Source organism: Oncorhynchus clarkii, chromosome 24 (assembly GCF_045791955.1).
Source record: "Oncorhynchus clarkii lewisi isolate Uvic-CL-2024 chromosome 24, UVic_Ocla_1.0, whole genome shotgun sequence".
Lineage (NCBI taxonomy): Eukaryota > Metazoa > Chordata > Actinopteri > Salmoniformes > Salmonidae > Oncorhynchus > Oncorhynchus clarkii.
In genome coordinates, this window is record NC_092170.1 from 7,732,454 (window position 1) to 7,749,986 (window position 17,533).

Genomic DNA, 17,533 nt, shown 5'->3' on the forward strand with positions numbered 1-17,533 from the left:
TGATTGTTGTTGTCGGGGTGACACGGCACGCTGTTTGGCTCTCTCCTTTTCATGAGCTTGTTTAAAAAGTTCCTCTTTCAGCCAACGGGAACAGATATAACAGGCTACAAACTGTCGAAGGGATCCATAATCAAAAGGTCCGTGACACTCAAGAGCTCAACGCTAGCGTAACGCTCGGTAGCAACTACCCAGCGCGCGAACAGCTGACTGACAGCTGTCTATCACCGCATCTAGCTGACTAAGCCAGGGGTTAGCCTAAATGGATAAGGTAAGGTTCTGATTACGTTCCTAGGTGTTGGAAAAATATTTAGAGAAACCTAACTTACGACTAAGCAGACAAATATCATGCAAATTACTCACTTTTGCACCAGTGGCAAAAAAAAGCATATGGATTGTTTCAGCCATCTGTACACTGGATATAACCAGATCAATATATTTAAAGAGTTGGACCAACTTTTTGAATTTTGAATATTGTTCTAATTCTATTCATTCAGTTACATATAAATTTTTTAAATATTCCAAATGTAGCCTAATGTTAACCGGAGCTAACATGGCTGCTAGAATGTTGTAGTGAAATGTAAATGTGTCATACTGCAGAAATATCAATGTCCCAACTCTCTAAACACATGGCTCTGGATATAGTGCGTTTTGGTATGAAACAATACGGATATTACTTTTTGCAACAACAAAAAAACACGCTCTAAAGCACATCTAAAGTAAATGTTTTAAAAGTATGAAAACAGCCATAATTCATACACAGAAAATATGCAAATGTGAAAAATGTGCACTTATCACGTTTTGGAATCAAACCCTTCACATGCTCTTGTCATTTCCACATAGCAACATTCAACTATTGAGACAGAATTGCAATGTTTAGTATTTTGATGTTTGTGTCCAGAAGGCTGTAAGAAAGACAATTCACATCAAGCTGCCTCTTCTCAACAAGTGAAAGCTCTAATGTATCTAGACATTCTCAGTAAATGTTTATGTCCTGTTTTGGTTTCTCCAGCTCGAACCCCCACTCAGACCAAACGGCCTCCAGTTGACCAACGGCCAATATCTCCAGTGAGACCCGCACAGCCCCTCCTATCTCCGGTCACGCCCCGCCCACCCATCCCCAGGCCAGGTACCGTAAACCATATACCATAGCCACAAAGTGTTTAATCTTGATACAGTAATGGCTCCAAGATTAGGTCAAATTCTGATAAACGCTGGTTCAACTTTCTGGCTTCTCACACTGCCAACTCCATGTAATTTCCTGTTAGAACATTTCCTATAAACTATTGTACTCCACACCTGACTCAAGAACAAAGAAGCGTATAGTTTGGAGTCTCTATTGTGAAGTGAGAAAAAGTTCATAGTTCTCCATTGAAGTATGACAATTGGTCTTCCTGTGTCTGTTCTGCTCTCATTTGATGTGACAGCACTTGAATGCATGAATTCACTTTTCAAATGGACCATAATAATGAGTGCTTAAGAATCCCGGGTAGGTGGTTGAATGCTCTGGTGGTGTCGATTTTTACTGCCGGTTTTATCCACCTTCAAATACATGTTTTATTTAACCTGTATTTAACTAGACGTCAGATGTGTTTCTGGCTCTGGCCTTTTCTGTCTCCACTAGAGTACTTAGTCAACCCTGACCCTCATACACACACACACGAACACACACACACCTCAACTTCAAAGCCTCAGTCAATAAAAGGTGTTTTACATTCTTTAATGCACTTCTTTGCAATAGAAAGAGAGATTCAAAGAGGGAATACCCTCACACATCCCGAGCCAGGAGGTCTGGCTCAAGATATAAGCAGTAACCAGATGGGTACAATGCTCTGTTTGTGCCGCAAGACTTTGCCTAATGTGAGCCAACTGTTCACCACCGGACTGTTCGTTTATCACGTTGTCAGGTTTGAATCTCAAGGCTGGGCCGTCAAAGAGCTGCTAACTTTTAGCTCGTGAGGGAGGTGGCAGGTTTGTGCTGTAACCTAGAATTGAACACTATTATGCCCACAGCCTTGAACCTGCCTCATAATAAGTGAGTTCTGAGACTATAAATCCTCATAATGGTCCCTGAGAAATATGCGAGCTGCACACTTAGAAGAAAGAAAAGAGATCAGATCCTCCTCACACCATTGTTATCCCCTCTCACGTCCTCAGGCGGCTGATATGGATGACATGACAACTAAGATCACACTTTGGAATAGTTTTTTGAAACGGTGACAGACAAGCTAACTACATGTGCATATCTGTCCACGTGTGCGTGCATGCGCGTGTATGTGCGTCTACGGCCATCTGTTTGGGCGTCCAGTGCGGGGTGTGTGTGAGACCATGCCCCAGGTGTGTGGACAGGGCCGCTGTGTGGACCAGCCCGGAGGGAGACATACCTGCATCTGTAACGAGGGATACCAACACAACGCTCAGCAGACTCATTGTCAAGGTGAATGTTGTTTTGTTAGGGCACTGTTTCTAGTTAAACTACTTAACTACTATTAGGAAGCATCAAACACACACATACACAGACCAATATTGTCTGTTCCTGATGCTATACTGGCCCTCAGCTCTATTTATAGTGTGCGGTCGTTGAACATGTGATAGTCTTTATGGATGAGTCAGTTTCAGACTGGTTAGGTGCCGCAAGCATCTCACTACAATCCCATCCCCTAAGAGGCAGCTTGATTACTGTAGGCTTGGTCAGGCTCCTCTTGACCTCTCTAACCCCACACATCCCCCCCTTTCCTTTCAGACATAGACGAGTGCAGGGCGTCTCCCCCGCCTTGCGGCAGCGGCCGCTGCCAGAACACAGAAGGGGGCTACAGGTGCAGCTGCCCCTCTGGATACCAGCCGGGACCCCGGGGCACCAGCTGTATAGGTACAGCCCTCCCACTGTACACACCACTCACACACACACACACACACACAGTCGCTAGCCACAGCAGCTGTGCTCTGGACGTTTATTCAGACAACAGCTACTCTGTCTCGTTGGGTATAGAGAGAGACCTTCTGGCGTCCCCCTGGAATGCTCTGTGTTCTACTTGGAAGTCAAGGATTAGGAAATGGTGTCTGGTACTCTGGTCACTGTTCTTTGAGAATCTCTCACGTTGTTATTTTTCTCTCGTCTGTATCTCTAGATGTCAATGAGTGCATCCAGGCTCTCAGTCCCTGTTCTGTTGGGGAGTGTGAGAATACACCAGGCCGCTACAGATGTGTGTGTCCTGCTGGCTTCAGAGCCAACTTCCAACAGACGCAGTGTCAAGGTAAGAGGGGACGCGTACTCCACGTAGTATTACAACAGCAGCAGTCAACAAGTACTATTGACATGATTGTGATTGTTTTAAGGAACGTTATGTCGATTATGATAGCTGTGCACAAGTCCTTGTGATCATTCTAGAAGAAACTAGATAACTGTTAACTGTCGAGTCTTTGAGTAAAGGACAAACTTTTTTTTGTGGCACAGATATTGACGAGTGTCGTCAGGTTCCGAACCCCTGTAACAACGGCCGCTGTGAGAATAGCCCTGGTAGCTTCAAGTGTGTCTGCCGCACTGGGTACAAGCTAGAGGGCAACACGTGTAAAGGTAAGGAAGCTATCTCTGCGTCTAGTCAACATTGTTTCACTACCGAAGCGACTGTACTGTATATATTGCTGTCTTCACTCACCAAAGATTGTGTGATGTTTGTGAAATAATACTATTGGTCATTCGGACATATCAAACTTCCGGTCTATCATTCTCCCTTTCCCCAGATGTGGATGAGTGTGAGGACCCCTTGAAGTGTCCTGGTCAGGCCTGTGTCAACTCTCCAGGATCATACAAGTGTGTGTCTTGCCCACCAGGGTTTGGGCTGCTCAACGAACAATGCCGAGGTAACACTCCTTGTCCGGAAGCAGTTGTAAACAAAACCAAATAATAACCTTTCTTCTGAAAATGTTGAGGTAATGACCAATGTTATAGGGAGTTTAAGTTGAATTCTACACAGGCTGTTTGATAGAGGCCGCTAACGGTCTGTGTCGCCCCCTGTTGTAGATGTTGACGAGTGTCGTCAGACCCCCAGCCTTTGCACCAATGGTCGTTGTGAGAACACTCCCGGGAGCTACAGGTGTGTTTGCCATACGGGATACAAACTACAAGGCAAGGCCTGCACAGGTACGAGCGATGACTGTATTTACCTACATTCCCTCTTTTGAGCCTGTCAGCGAAAGGAACTTTCATTCTATGGAAAACAGATTCTGCCGGACTATTAATGTTCTGGCTCTATTTCAGATGTGGATGAGTGTGAGGACCCTTTGAGGTGTCCTGGTCAGGCCTGTGTCAACTCTCAGGGTTCTTACAACTGTGTGTCTTGCAAGCCAGGCTTCAGCATGATCAATGGACAATGCTCAGGTAAAATGACATTGTGTCTGTGTGTTCTGAGGTATACCCGTGCGTCTGTGATTATTTTTTTTTATCCATCCATCCGTCCATTGATACATACATTTATAGTGTATTTCAAATTGGCATCTACCTTTCAGCAATCTCTTGTATCTCCTCCCCATTCCTACAGATATAGATGAGTGTCGTCAATCCCCCGGCCCATGCACCAACGGTCACTGCGAGAACACCCAGGGAAGCTACAGCTGTGCGTGTCTCACTGGCTACAGACTGCACGGTGATACCTGTACAGACTCAGATGAATGTGCAGACCCGTCCCAGTGCCCTGGCCAGGAGTGTGTCAACTCCCAGGGCTCATACAAGTGTGTGTCCTGCAAGCCAGGCTTTGGGCTGGTCGACAGACGCTGCACAGGTAGGACACAACATGGTCTTCATCGACAACAGCACATTGGAGCGATTGCGGACAGTTCTTCTCCTTCTTTTCTTTGCAGATGTTGACGAGTGCCTCCACAGCCCATCTCGCTGTGCTAACGGTCGTTGTGAGAACACGGCTGGAAGCTACAAGTGTGCGTGCCGATCTGGCTTCAGGCTACAGGGCAACACCTGCACAGGTAAGACTTACTTCAGCTGATAAAGGGCGGTCAAATGTATGACTTTCTTTAGCACAGAATAGAGTAAAATACTACCAGAAATGGTCTTTGTTCTGTCAACTTTATTATGGGATTGTAAAGTATAACCTCTGTTGGCTTCTCCAGATGTCAATGAATGTGAGAACGCCCTACAGTGTCCTGGTCAGGAGTGTATCAACTCTGAGGGCTCCTTCATATGTGTGGCCTGTAGCCCAGGCTTTGTGGCTGGAAATGGACAGTGTACAGGTGAACAACCTTCTCAACCACACACACATACCCATTTGTATTCCATATTGATAATTGTATCAATACTGATATTGATACTTTCACACAGATATCGATGAGTGTCGGCAGACCTCCAACCTATGTGCCAACGGCCTCTGTGAAAACACTCTCGGTAGCTACCGGTGCGTTTGTCGCACCGGGTTCAAACTGCAGGGCAGCGTCTGTATTGGTGAGGCTGCATGTGTCTGACTTTTGCATGTCTTTACATGATGGTTCAAGGTCCATATCACTGTTTGATGTGTAACCTCCACTTGCTTCATTTTAGACGTTGATGAATGTGCAGACCCCCCACAGTGTCCTGGGCAACGGTGTGTGAATTCTGAAGGCTCCTACAAGTGTATCGCCTGCAAAGCTGGCCACAGAATGCAAGATGGGTTATGCGCAGGTAAGACTAGCTGTCTATTAGGCAGTATATCAAGTCAATTCAAGGCATTCTGTCCATGTAGTCGACATGTTTTTCCAAGGTGTTTTATGGCTCTCACACTTGCCTGCCACATTTGTTTCTGGGAAGGAGTGCCATGGCTCTTTTACGGCCAAGGAGAGGAGGGGGATTTATGAACAACTGCACATTTCTGCCTAATGAGGAAACACATTTGTAAAGAGTTGAATTGTGTCAATGTTGCGGAATGTGACACGAGACCGAAATGAGCACCAAACTCTTTTTCATACGCCTTCCACTTGAGATTGTATTCCGTTCATACGGCTTTATGGAATCAGACAATCACATCGCTAACACCGTTGGTGTTATTGGTGAGGCAGCTTGACTAAGACCGTCACCATACTAAAGTTTGCTGAAGAATCAAGCTGTTCCAACACTGTTTATATAAACTGCACAGAGCAGTGTGACCGGGCCGATTTTCATCATCTTACAGTAGGCGATGAGTGAGCAAAGGGGGTGGCCCTCTAGACCCAGTTCCATACTGCAGTCAGCGCTCTCCTCTGCATTCCTCTCCTCTGCTCTCCTCACTTCACCTTTTCTGGCTTCTGTTACTTCTCTTACTCACTACCAAGCAGTTTATTTTCTGTGGGGCACACAAATAATCAGCCCGAGTATCATTATTAAAGGACACTGTGCACCATCCCACCTGGGTGCATTGCCTCTACCTCAAAATAAACAAAAAACAAGAGACCACATAAACAATTCATATGAATGTACCGTTTCCTTCACAGTTCACTGTCAGTCAGCACTTTACCCATGCTGTGATATCCAGAGCACATGAAAATCACTCCGAGGTACTCAACGAGGTATTCACTCCGAGGTACTCAACGGATGTCTGGCTGTTAGACTGGTGCTGATGTGAACCAACAGAGTTTGCAACAGATGTTTAGACTTCAAAGGGGATAGCTTGTAAATCAGAGACACCTTAGAAATGGATGTAACACTTGGGAATGGGTGGATGTCTCGTTGGAGTGGTTTCACTGTCAAAAAGTTATATCCACGAGGGACTGAACCCATTTGTGCTGTGTTGATTTAAGAGAAACACTTGGAAGCTGTTTAACCTATTTTAGGGGGGAACAGAAATACCCTATACATGAAGCAGAGGTGTGTGTGTGTGTGTGTGCGCGACCCACCTGCAGTACCCATGAGCATTCCCCTCTCCCTTCCTCAGATGTGGATGAATGCCAGAGCCCTGACACCTGTGGTGCAGCGAGGCTGTGTGTGAACACGGACGGCTCCTACCGCTGTGACTGTCAACCAGGCTACAGAACCACTGGCCTTGGACGCCAATGTCGAGGTCAGTATCGATGATGGTGCTACTGATGGTGATGAATGCCACAATGTTGGTGATTTCTTTTGATGACGTGTATATGCATGTTGCTGTTCTTTTCTGTCATATTCTAACGTGGTTGTCGTGTCTTTTCACAGACGTCAACGAGTGTCTAGAGGGGGAATACTGCTTCCCTAAGGGAGAGTGTGTGAACACAGAGGGCTCCTACCGCTGTGTGTGTTCCCAGGGTTACACCACCAGCAGCGACGGGAGCTCCTGCCTAGGTGAGGCCTCACGACCATCACGCACACACACCTCATACACACCTCATACACACACCCAAGTCCCACTGGCCTTTCTGTAGGCTACTCTTAAACCTGCAGAATGGAGAAGTCTCTACTCATTACATATATTTTCTGTTTACTCTGCAGTTTAAACTGCACAGCCCGTTAACTTGGACAACTCTAATCCCTTATACAAATAATCCCTTATAGGCTACTTTACACAGATTATATTACTCATAGCCACTCACACAGGGAGATTGCTTTGCTTGGCGGTAGGCACAGCGGGGTTGTCTGTGGTGATGTAATGGCGTGTTGTCATTGCGTGCCCAGATGTGGATGAGTGTGCCAGGTCAGGCCCGGGGGTGTGCCAGGATGGGCGCTGTGTCAACACAGAGGGCTCCTACCAGTGCCAGTGCCAAGTGGGATTCACCACCAACCCAGAGAAGACAGCCTGTCTGGGTAACTCAACACCTCAACTACTTTGCACTGTTCATCATCCACCGTAGACAGACCATTGAAACCTTGTGTCCCTTTTATGTAATACGCACCGCTTTCGAGATTGAGCTGTGGGGATGCTGAAGTTTTTGTGTGTGTGTGTGTTTTTGTGTGTGTGTGTTTTTGTGTGTGTGTGTGTGTGTGTGTGTGTGTGTAATCCCCACTCTCTCTCCCCCAGATGTAGATGAGTGCTCAGAGGGAGCAGTGTGTCGGACACAGCGTTGTGAGAACACCATTGGCTCCTACCGCTGTATCACCTCCTGTGAGCCGGGCTACCGGGTCACCCGCACCGGAGAGTGTGTCGGTCAGTTCCATCTCTTCATCAAACTCATCGACTTCATCCTTTACTAAATCTAGTTCACACATAAGAATCTACTTTTTATTATTCTCGTATTTATTAATCCACTTGATTTATTTTACAATGATCTGATTCTATGCTACAATAGAGATTGAATGCCATTCTCACTATACTGTCATACAGTTTAGCCATGATAGTTTATGTAGGAATGTTTGGCAGATTGGACACAGATGTGGGATCCAGGCTGAGGGCGGTGCGTAAGGGTTTGGTCGTCATGGCAGCTGTGTTTGATTGATGTGTCAGGTTGGAGGCTTTCACCTCGCAGATGCTCAGTCACAAGAATGCCATTCGCCTTTCCTTGCCAAGATATGCGTCTGTAACACGCAGACACACACAGACATGGTGGAAAAAGAGCTAGGGATATATCTCACTGTGTTGTCTTCACTGACTGTTGATTTATACCTTTCAATAATTGAATCAAGTTTATCCATCTAAATATAATGATGAGAGTGACCATACTTGAGACCATACTTCAGATTAATTTAGGAGTGATGTCATCTCTCTCTCCACTTCTGTTTCTTCTTCTCGCTCACAGATATCAATGAGTGTGCCAATGAGACCGTATGCGGAGAGCATGCATTCTGCCAGAACCTAATTGGAACATACCAGTGCATGTGTGACCAGGGCTACACAGCCACCAGCGATGGGAAGGGATGTGTGGGTACGTCTCAACACAGATGCACGAGTCTCTGATAAGTGTACAAACGCTACCATTCTGCTGTCCTGTCATTTGTCTTTGCTTGATTTAGCCGACATGGTTATACCTTTTCGCCCCATATTTCTCTTTCTTTCTCTCTTGCACTCACTCTCTTTCTCCCTCTCTCTGTCTCTCTCTATCACTCTATTTCTCTATCTCTCTATCTATCTCTCTGTCTCTAGATGAAAACGAGTGTGAGACGATGCAGGGCGTGTGTGGCGCGGCGCGCTGTGAGAATGTGGATGGCTCCTTCATGTGTGAGTGTCCAGGCGAGGGGGAAGAGTTTGATACGCGCTCAGGACAGTGCCTCAGCACGCCCCGACCAGGTACTGTACGCTGTCCAACACTGTTGTGCTTTTCGAGGATTATCTAGATAAGCTTGTTTTTCCCCGTATGAAAATAAACATTTCTATTCCCTGATGGGAATAACACTTTCCCTGCTTCAAATGTTCATTCCTACACCGTTTTAATGGCATTTGACACCAGTTTGTGCATGGTGAGTTTGGTGAGACCTCTTCAACAGGTGCCCATTCCAACAGCTTGGTGTTGCTGCCCCCTGCTGTTCATCAGGGAACACTATGTTGTCTTGGTGGTCAGCAGCGCTGCCATAACCACACACACCTCAACCCACAACCCACACGTCCACGTTTCTCACAGGTCTTCCAGTGTTCTCTGGCGGCTCCTCCTCGTCTTCCTCCACCACCGGCCTCGGTCCCCAGCGTCGGCCCGATGCGTCCCAGCTGCCCCCTGCCCGGCCTGGCGAGTTGAGGGAGTGTTACTACAACACCGAGGAGCAGCGCTCGTGCAGCGTCCTGGCCCGCAACACCACCCAGCAGGAGTGCTGCTGCACCGTGGGCCAGGGCTGGGGAATGGGCTGCCAGTTCGACCCCTGTCCTCAGCTAGGCACAGGTAAGGGACCAGTGATCAACACTGATGTGAAGAGTATGTCTATGGTATGACTCTCTTCCGGCGCCGACAGAGATGGCCGCCTCGCTTCGCGTTCCTAGGAAACTATGCAGTTTTTTGTTTTTTTACGTGTTATTTCTTACATTAGTACCCCAGGTCATCTTAGGTTTCATTACATACAGTCGAGAAGAACTACTGAATATAAGATCAGCATCAACTCACCATCAGTACGACCAAGAATATGTTTTTCGCGACGCGGATGTGTTCTGCCTTACAAACAGGACAACGGAGTGGATCCTATGCAGCGACCCAAAAAAACGACTCCGAAAGAGAGGGAAACGAGGCGGTCTTCTGGTCAGACTCCGGAGACGGGCACAGCGCGCACCACTCCCTAGCATTCTTCTTGCCAATGTCCAGTCTCTTGACAACAAGGTTGATGAAATCCGAGCAAGGGTAGCATTCCAGAGGGACATCAGAGACTGTAACGTTCTTTGCTTCACGGAAACGTGGCTTACTGGAGAGACGCAATCCGAAGCGGTGCAGCCAACAGGTTTCTCCACGCATCGCGCAGACAGGAAAAAACATCTTTCTGGTAAAAAGAGGGGCGGGGGCGTATGCCTTATGACTAACGTGACATGGTGCGATGAAAGAAACATACAGGAACTCAAATCCTTCTGTTCACCTGATTTAGAATTCCTCACAATCAAATGTAGACCGCATTATCTACCAAGAGAATTCTCTTCGATTATAATCACAGCCGTATATATCCCCCCCCAAGCAGACACATCGATGGCTCTGAACGAACTTTATTTAACTCTCTGCAAACTGGAAACAATTTATCCGGAGGCTGCATTCATTGTAGCTGGGGATTTTAACAAGGCTAATCTGAAAACAAGACTCCCCAAATTTTATCAGCATATCGATTGCGCAACCAGGGGAGGAAAGACCTTGGACCATTGTTACTCTAACTTCCGCGACGCATATAAGGCCCTGCCCCGCCCCCCTTTCGGAAAAGCTGACCACGACTCCATTTTGTTGATCCCTGCCTACAGACAGAAACTAAAACAAGAGGCTCCCACGCTGAGGTCTGTCCAACGCTGGTCCGACCAAGCTGACTCCACACTCCAAGACTGCTTCCATCACGTGGACTGGGAGATGTTTCGTATTGCGTCAGATAACAACATTGACGAATACGCTGATTCGGTGTGCGAGTTCATTAGAACGTGCGTTGAAGATGTCGTTCCCATAGCAACGATTAAAACATTCCCTAACCAGAAACCGTGGATTGATGGCAGCATTCGTGTGAAACTGAAAGCGCGAACCACTGCTTTTAATCAGGGCAAGGTGTCTGGTAACATGACCGAATACAAACAGTGCAGCTATTCCCTCCGCAAGGCTATCAAACAAGCTAAGCGCCAGTACAGAGACAAAGTAGAATCTCAATTCAACGGCTCAGACACAAGAGGCATGTGGCAGGGTCTACAGTCAATCACGGACTACAGGAAGAAACCCAGCCCAGTCACGGACCAGGATGTCTTGCTCCCAGGCAGACTAAATAACTTTTTTGCCCGCTTTGAGGACAATACAGTGCCACTGACACGGCCTGCAACGAAAACATGCGGTCTCTCCTTCACTGCAGCCGAGGTGAGTAAGACATTTAAACGTGTTAACCCTCGCAAGGCTGCAGGCCCAGATGGCATCCCCAGCCGCGCCCTCAGAGCATGCGCAGACCAGCTGGCCGGTGTGTTTACGGACATATTCAATCAATCCCTATACCAGTCTGCTGTTCCCACATGCTTCAAGAGGGCCACCATTGTTCCTGTTCCCAAGAAAGCTAAGGTAACTGAGCTAAATGACTACCGCCCCGTAGCACTCACATCCGTCATCATGAAGTGCTTTGAGAGACTAGTCAAGGACCATATCACCTCCACCCTACCTGACACCCTAGACCCACTCCAATTTGCTTACCGCCCAAATAGGTCCACAGACGATGCAATCTCAACCACACTGCACACTGCCCTAACCCATCTGGACAAGAGGAATACCTATGTGAGAATGCTGTTCATCGACTACAGCTCGGCATTCAACACCATAGTACCCTCCAAGCTCGTCATCAAGCTCGAGACCCTGGGTCTCGACCCCGCCCTGTGCAACTGGGTACTGGACTTCCTGACGGGCCGCCCCCAGGTGGTGAGGGTAGGCAACAACATCTCCTCCCCGCTGATCCTCAACACTGGGGCCCCACAAGGTTGCGTTCTGAGCCCTCTCCTGTACTCCCTGTTCACCCACGACTGCGTGGCCACGCACGCCTCCAACTCAATCATCAAGTTTGCGGACGACACAACAGTGGTAGGCTTGATTACCAACAACGATGAGACGGCCTACAGGGAGGAGGTGAGGGCCCTCGGAGTGTGGTGTCAGGAAAACAACCTCACACTCAACGTCAACAAAACTAAGGAGATGATTGTGGACTTCAGGAAACAGCAGAGGGAACACCCCCCTATCCACATCGATGGAACAGTAGTGGAGAGGGTAGCAAGTTTTAAGTTCCTCGGCATACACATCACAGACAAACTGAATTGGTCCACTCACACAGACAGCATCGTGAAGAAGGCGCAGCAGCGCCTCTTCAACCTCAGGAGGCTGAAGAAATTCGGCTTGTCACCAAAAGCACTCACAAACTTCTACAGATGCACAATCGAGAGCATCCTGGCGGGCTGTATCACCGCCTGGTATGGCAACTGCACCGCCCTCAACCGTAAGGCTCTCCAGAGGGTAGTGAGGTCTGCACAACGCATCACCGGGGGCAAACTACCTGCCCTCCAGGACACCTACACCACCCGATGTCACAGGAAGGCCATAAAGATCATCAAGGACATCAACCACCCGAGCCACTGCCTGTTCACCCCGCTATCATCCAGAAGGCGAGGTCAGTACAGGTGCATCAAAGCTGGGACCGAGAGACTGAAAAACAGCTTCTATCTCAAGGCCATCAGACTGTTAAACAGCCACCACTAACACTGAGTGGCTGCTGCCAACACACTGACACTGACTCAACTCCAGCCACTTTAATAATGGGAATTGATGGGAAATGATGTAAATATATCACTAGCCACTTTAAACAATGCTACCTTATATAAATGTTACTTACCCTACATTATTCATCTCATACGCATACGTATATACTGTACTCTATATCATCGACGGTATCCTTATGTAATACATGTATCACTAGCCACTTTATACTATACTATGCCACTTTGTTTACATACTCATCTCATTTGTACATACTGTACCCGATACCATCTACTGTATCTTGCCTATGCTGCTCTGTACCATCACTCATTCATATATCCTTATGTACATATTCTTTATCCCCTTACACTGTGTACAAGACAGTAGTTTTGGAATTGTTAGTTAGATTACTTGTTATTACTGCATTGTCGGAACTAGAAGCACAAGCATTTCGCTACACTCGCATTAACATCTGCTAACCATGTGTATGTGACAAATAAAATTTGATTTGATTTGATTTGATTTGACTATATTGAGTATGTATCTAGCAGGAGGTTGGTGGCACCGAAAAGGTATATAAAATATATATATATGTATATATGTATGTATATATATATATATATATATATATATATATATATGTATGTATATATATGTATATATATATATATATATATGTATGTATATGACTAAAGGGAGTATGTATGTCTATGGTAGACTCCTGGAGTCAGCTCCACCTATCAACCCACTCAGAAAAAGTTATCCCTGATGTCGTGAAGTGTTCCTCTCTGATATGTCGTTTTGTTTCCTGTGGTTTCTGTTCAGCCGAGCACCAGGCGTTGTGCCCCAGCGGACGAGGATATGTGACTGGGCCAGGAGCGTTTAGCTACAAAGGTAACAGCTGTCTCTCATACACACGTGGCAGGTATCCTAGCGGTTAGAGCGTTGGGCCAGTAACCTGAATAGTTGCTAGTTCAAATCCCTGAGCTGACTAAATGAGCAAAGCACTTAACCCTAATTGTTCCAGGGTTGCTGTCGATAGTGGCTGACCCCTGGCTGTGACCCCTCTCTTCAAGGGCAAAAAAAACAGCACATTTTGATTTCACACTTGTACATGTGTGAAACAGGACAAAATATAAGCACCCCTATTTGACCTTTTTTTGACCCACAGGATTTGTAGTCATGCTTATTGCTTATACTGTACTGTACCTGTAATCCAGGCCTTCATCTGCTCTCACAGATGTGGATGAGTGTAAACTGTTCCACCCTGAGGTGTGTAAGAGCGGTGTATGTGTCAACAACATCCCTGGCTACTCCTGCTACTGCACCAGTGGCTACTACTATGACAACGTGTTTCTGGAGTGCATCGGTTAGTGGCAAATCATTATCAGTGATATTGGGCCGTTTTGACCCAGTCTTCATAATTGCGGTTGAATTAGATGGATGTATATAATGGGTAGGTTCCTAAAATCTCATCTCTCTCTCTCTCTCTCTCTCTCTCTCTGTCTCTGTCTCTGTCCTCTCCTGGTAGATGTTGATGAGTGTGAGGCAGGGGAGGACAGCTGTCCAGGGGGAATCTGCGTCAACACATTAGGCTCACACTTCTGTACCTGCGTGCCTCCTCTTGTGTTGGACGACACTCAGCGCAGCTGTGTCAATTCCACTGGCCTCGCCGTGGGTAAGACTACACACGCTGGGAGACGGGAGTGCCCAATAACTCACCTTATGAGTCCTCATTACTCATTTTTTTACTTAATAGCTCAAACTGTGAGCTCTCTCTCTCTCACCGTCTGTTTTCAATCTATCTCTCGCTCCTGCTCTCCCCATCTATCTTTACCTCGTTTTTCCCACCTCCCTTTCTCCATCTTTCTTTGCCTCTCTTTCCATCTCACCCTTCCCCTCCTCATTCCTGCCCTCTCCCTCCTGTCTCCAGATGAGAAGCTGTCCTTCTGCTGGCAGTATGTCACACCAGACCTGGTGTGTCAGAGCCCCCTGCTGGGCGGACAGGTCACCTTCACTGAGTGCTGCTGTCTGTATGGAGAGGGCTGGGGACTGCAGTGTGCTCTGTGTCCTGCCAGAGACTCAGGTACTACTAGACTGACCACACACTCACTGATAAGCTACTATGGCCACGCTGATTGTGGATGAGTATTTACATTGAACATTCCGCTGTGTTAGCATTCTGTCCCGAGATACAAGCAAAATGTAGCTCTGTTGTGGAAGAGTTGTGTTTATGGTGTCATTTTTGGTCTACGCCTCTTTTCCTTCTCTCTCTCTGTCAGAGGACTATGAGGCTCGGTGTAACGTCTTCCTGAGGCCCCCAGAGTTTCCTCCCCCCTTCCCTGACCGCTACGGTCCGGACCCAGGGCCAGGTAGAGGAGGAGGAGGGGGGTATCGCGTGCCCTATGGACAGGACTCCTTCCCAGACCCCATCCCCCGCAGGCCTGAGTACCCCCGGCCTGACTATGACGACTACACACCACCAGGGGGCAGCAGGTCTGGCTTCAGAGGCAGAACACCCAGCACCTTCAGGGTCCCAGAGATCCCATACAGACAGCCCTCAGGATACATGTAACACACTGCCCTATTCACCACACACTCATTCACATACATCATCACAAGACACAACATATGTTCTCGACAAACATGTTGGATTTCTCCCTCCCAGTCCTGAGCGGTACTATGGCGAGGACGACTACGGCCCGCCTGACGCTCCTCCGAGACCTCCCTTCCGCACCCTCCCAGACCCTCGTTCTGAGCTCTCCTTTGGGGCGCGGCCCCCTCTCCCCATCCCCGAGGGCCTCCCTCTGAGTCTGGCCCCCCTCCCGGACAGTGACCCCTACAGTGAGGAGGAGGAGGAAGGGCCAGAACCCTGGCGTGTGGGACCCCCTTTCCCTGACAGACGGGGGCCAGGCGGAGGCCCAAGGAGAGTCTATGAGAGTACGCCCTCTCTTTCTGTGCATTACTGCATTTACTGCATTAATGTCATTTTGTCAATGCTGCTGCATTACCCAAAATATTTCACTTTTTTTAAAGATGTAAACTTAGCCTAGGCCCTGTGAAAAAAATGTGTGTCAGCTATCTGTTCTTACTTCTGACCATCTCCTCTCCCCGCTCCAGGACAATATGAGCCGTATGCAGGCCTGAGCACAGAGGACTGTGGGATACTGCACGGCTGTGAGAACGGCAGGTGTATCCGTGTGGCGGAGGGATACACGTGTGACTGCTACGAGGGATACGAGCTGGACATGACCTCCATGGCCTGCATAGGTAGGTATCCCTCCTCACACAATGCACAAGACAAACGCTTCAACTAATCGCAGTTGTATATATGCAAAACTCCCTGCCTTTCACTTGTCCTTCGAACCTTATGCCTTTCAATCTACATACTGTATGCATCACATAGCAAGAGCCATTCTCTTATTCTCAGATTGACATTTATGTTACAGTAAAATCTGTAGATTCACCAGTGCAATGGAGAATCTAGAAATTTCCAGGGAAATTCCGATTTAATTCCGATTTACACATCTACCGGAACATACAGTACCAGTCAAAGGTTTGGACACACCTACTCATTCAAAAATGTGTCTTTCTTTTTGACTATTTTCCACATTGTAGAATAATAGTGAAGACATCAAAACTATGACATAACTGTGGTATGTAGTAACCAAAAAAGAGTTAAAACAAATCAAAATGTATTTTATATTTGATATTCTTCAACAAAGCCACCCTTTGCCTTGATGACAGCTTTGCACACTCTTGGCATTCTCTCAACCAGCTTCATGAGGTAGTCACCTGGAATGCATTTCAATTAACAGGTATGCCTTGTTAAAAGTTAATTTGTGGAATTTCTTTCCTTAATGCATTTGAGCCAATCAGTTGTGTTGGGACACTGGTTGGTATACAGAACATAACCCTATTTGGTAAAAGACCAAGTCGATATTATGGCAAGAACAGTGCAAATAAGCAAAGAGAAACGACAGTCCATCATTACTTTAAGACATGAAGGTCAGTCAATCCGGAAAATGTCAAGAACTTTGAAAGTTTCTTCAAGTTCTATCGCAAAAACCATCAAGCGCTATTATGAAACTGGCTCTCGTGAGGACCGCCACAGGAAAGGAAGACCCAGAGTTACCTCTGCTGCAGAGGATAAGTTCATTAGAGTTAACTGCACCTCAGATTGCAGCCCTATTAAATGCTTCACAGAGTTCAAGTAACAGACACGTCTCAACATCAACTGTTCAGAGGAGACTGTGTGAATCAGGCCTTCATGGTCGAATTGCAACATAGAAACCACTACTAAAGAACACCAATAATAAGAAGGGACTTGCTTGGGCCAAGAAACACGAGCAATGGATATTAGACCGGTGGAAATCTGTCCTTTGGTCTGATGAGTCCAAATTTGAGATTTTTGGTTCCAACCGCCGTGTCCTGGTGAGATGCAGAGTAGGTGAACGGATTATCTCTGTATGTGTGGTTCCCACCATGAAGCATGGAGAAGGTGTTGTGATGGTGTGGGGGTGCTTTGCTGGTGACACCGCCTGTGATTTATTTAGAATTCAAGGTACACTTAACCAGATTGGCTACCACAGCATTCTGCAGCGTTACGCCATCCCATCTGGCTTACGCTTAGTGGGAGAATCATTTGTTTTTCAACAGGACAATGACCCAAAACACACCTCCAGGCTTGTGTAAGGGCTATTTGACCAAGGAGAGTGATGGAGTGCTGCATCAGATGACCTGGCTTCCACAATCACCTGACCTCAACCCAATTGAGATGGTATGGGATGTT

At 47.1% G+C, this 17,533-nt stretch overlaps 1 protein-coding gene across 1 annotated transcript in view; it reads left to right on the plus strand.

The window, feature by feature from the left end:
• The window catches only part of LOC139382265 (latent-transforming growth factor beta-binding protein 4-like), a 66,098-nt gene that overhangs the window by 46,701 nt on the left and 1,864 nt on the right, over positions 1–17,533 (plus strand). Inside the window, exons 11-37 of the mRNA XM_071126132.1 lie at positions 1,010–1,126; positions 2,306–2,434; positions 2,741–2,866; positions 3,126–3,251; positions 3,452–3,571; positions 3,739–3,858; positions 4,019–4,138; positions 4,256–4,375; positions 4,536–4,775; positions 4,855–4,974; positions 5,119–5,238; positions 5,327–5,446; positions 5,543–5,662; positions 6,888–7,013; positions 7,145–7,270; positions 7,601–7,729; positions 7,944–8,069; positions 8,659–8,784; positions 9,003–9,146; positions 9,478–9,729; positions 13,567–13,635; positions 13,982–14,110; positions 14,273–14,419; positions 14,675–14,827; positions 15,024–15,312; positions 15,410–15,681; positions 15,862–16,011. Of these exons, the coding sequence (XP_070982233.1) occupies positions 1,010–1,126; positions 2,306–2,434; positions 2,741–2,866; positions 3,126–3,251; positions 3,452–3,571; positions 3,739–3,858; positions 4,019–4,138; positions 4,256–4,375; positions 4,536–4,775; positions 4,855–4,974; positions 5,119–5,238; positions 5,327–5,446; positions 5,543–5,662; positions 6,888–7,013; positions 7,145–7,270; positions 7,601–7,729; positions 7,944–8,069; positions 8,659–8,784; positions 9,003–9,146; positions 9,478–9,729; positions 13,567–13,635; positions 13,982–14,110; positions 14,273–14,419; positions 14,675–14,827; positions 15,024–15,312; positions 15,410–15,681; positions 15,862–16,011 (3,936 nt within the window). The remainder of the gene's footprint in view (positions 1–1,009; positions 1,127–2,305; positions 2,435–2,740; positions 2,867–3,125; positions 3,252–3,451; positions 3,572–3,738; positions 3,859–4,018; positions 4,139–4,255; positions 4,376–4,535; positions 4,776–4,854; positions 4,975–5,118; positions 5,239–5,326; positions 5,447–5,542; positions 5,663–6,887; positions 7,014–7,144; positions 7,271–7,600; positions 7,730–7,943; positions 8,070–8,658; positions 8,785–9,002; positions 9,147–9,477; positions 9,730–13,566; positions 13,636–13,981; positions 14,111–14,272; positions 14,420–14,674; positions 14,828–15,023; positions 15,313–15,409; positions 15,682–15,861; positions 16,012–17,533) is intronic.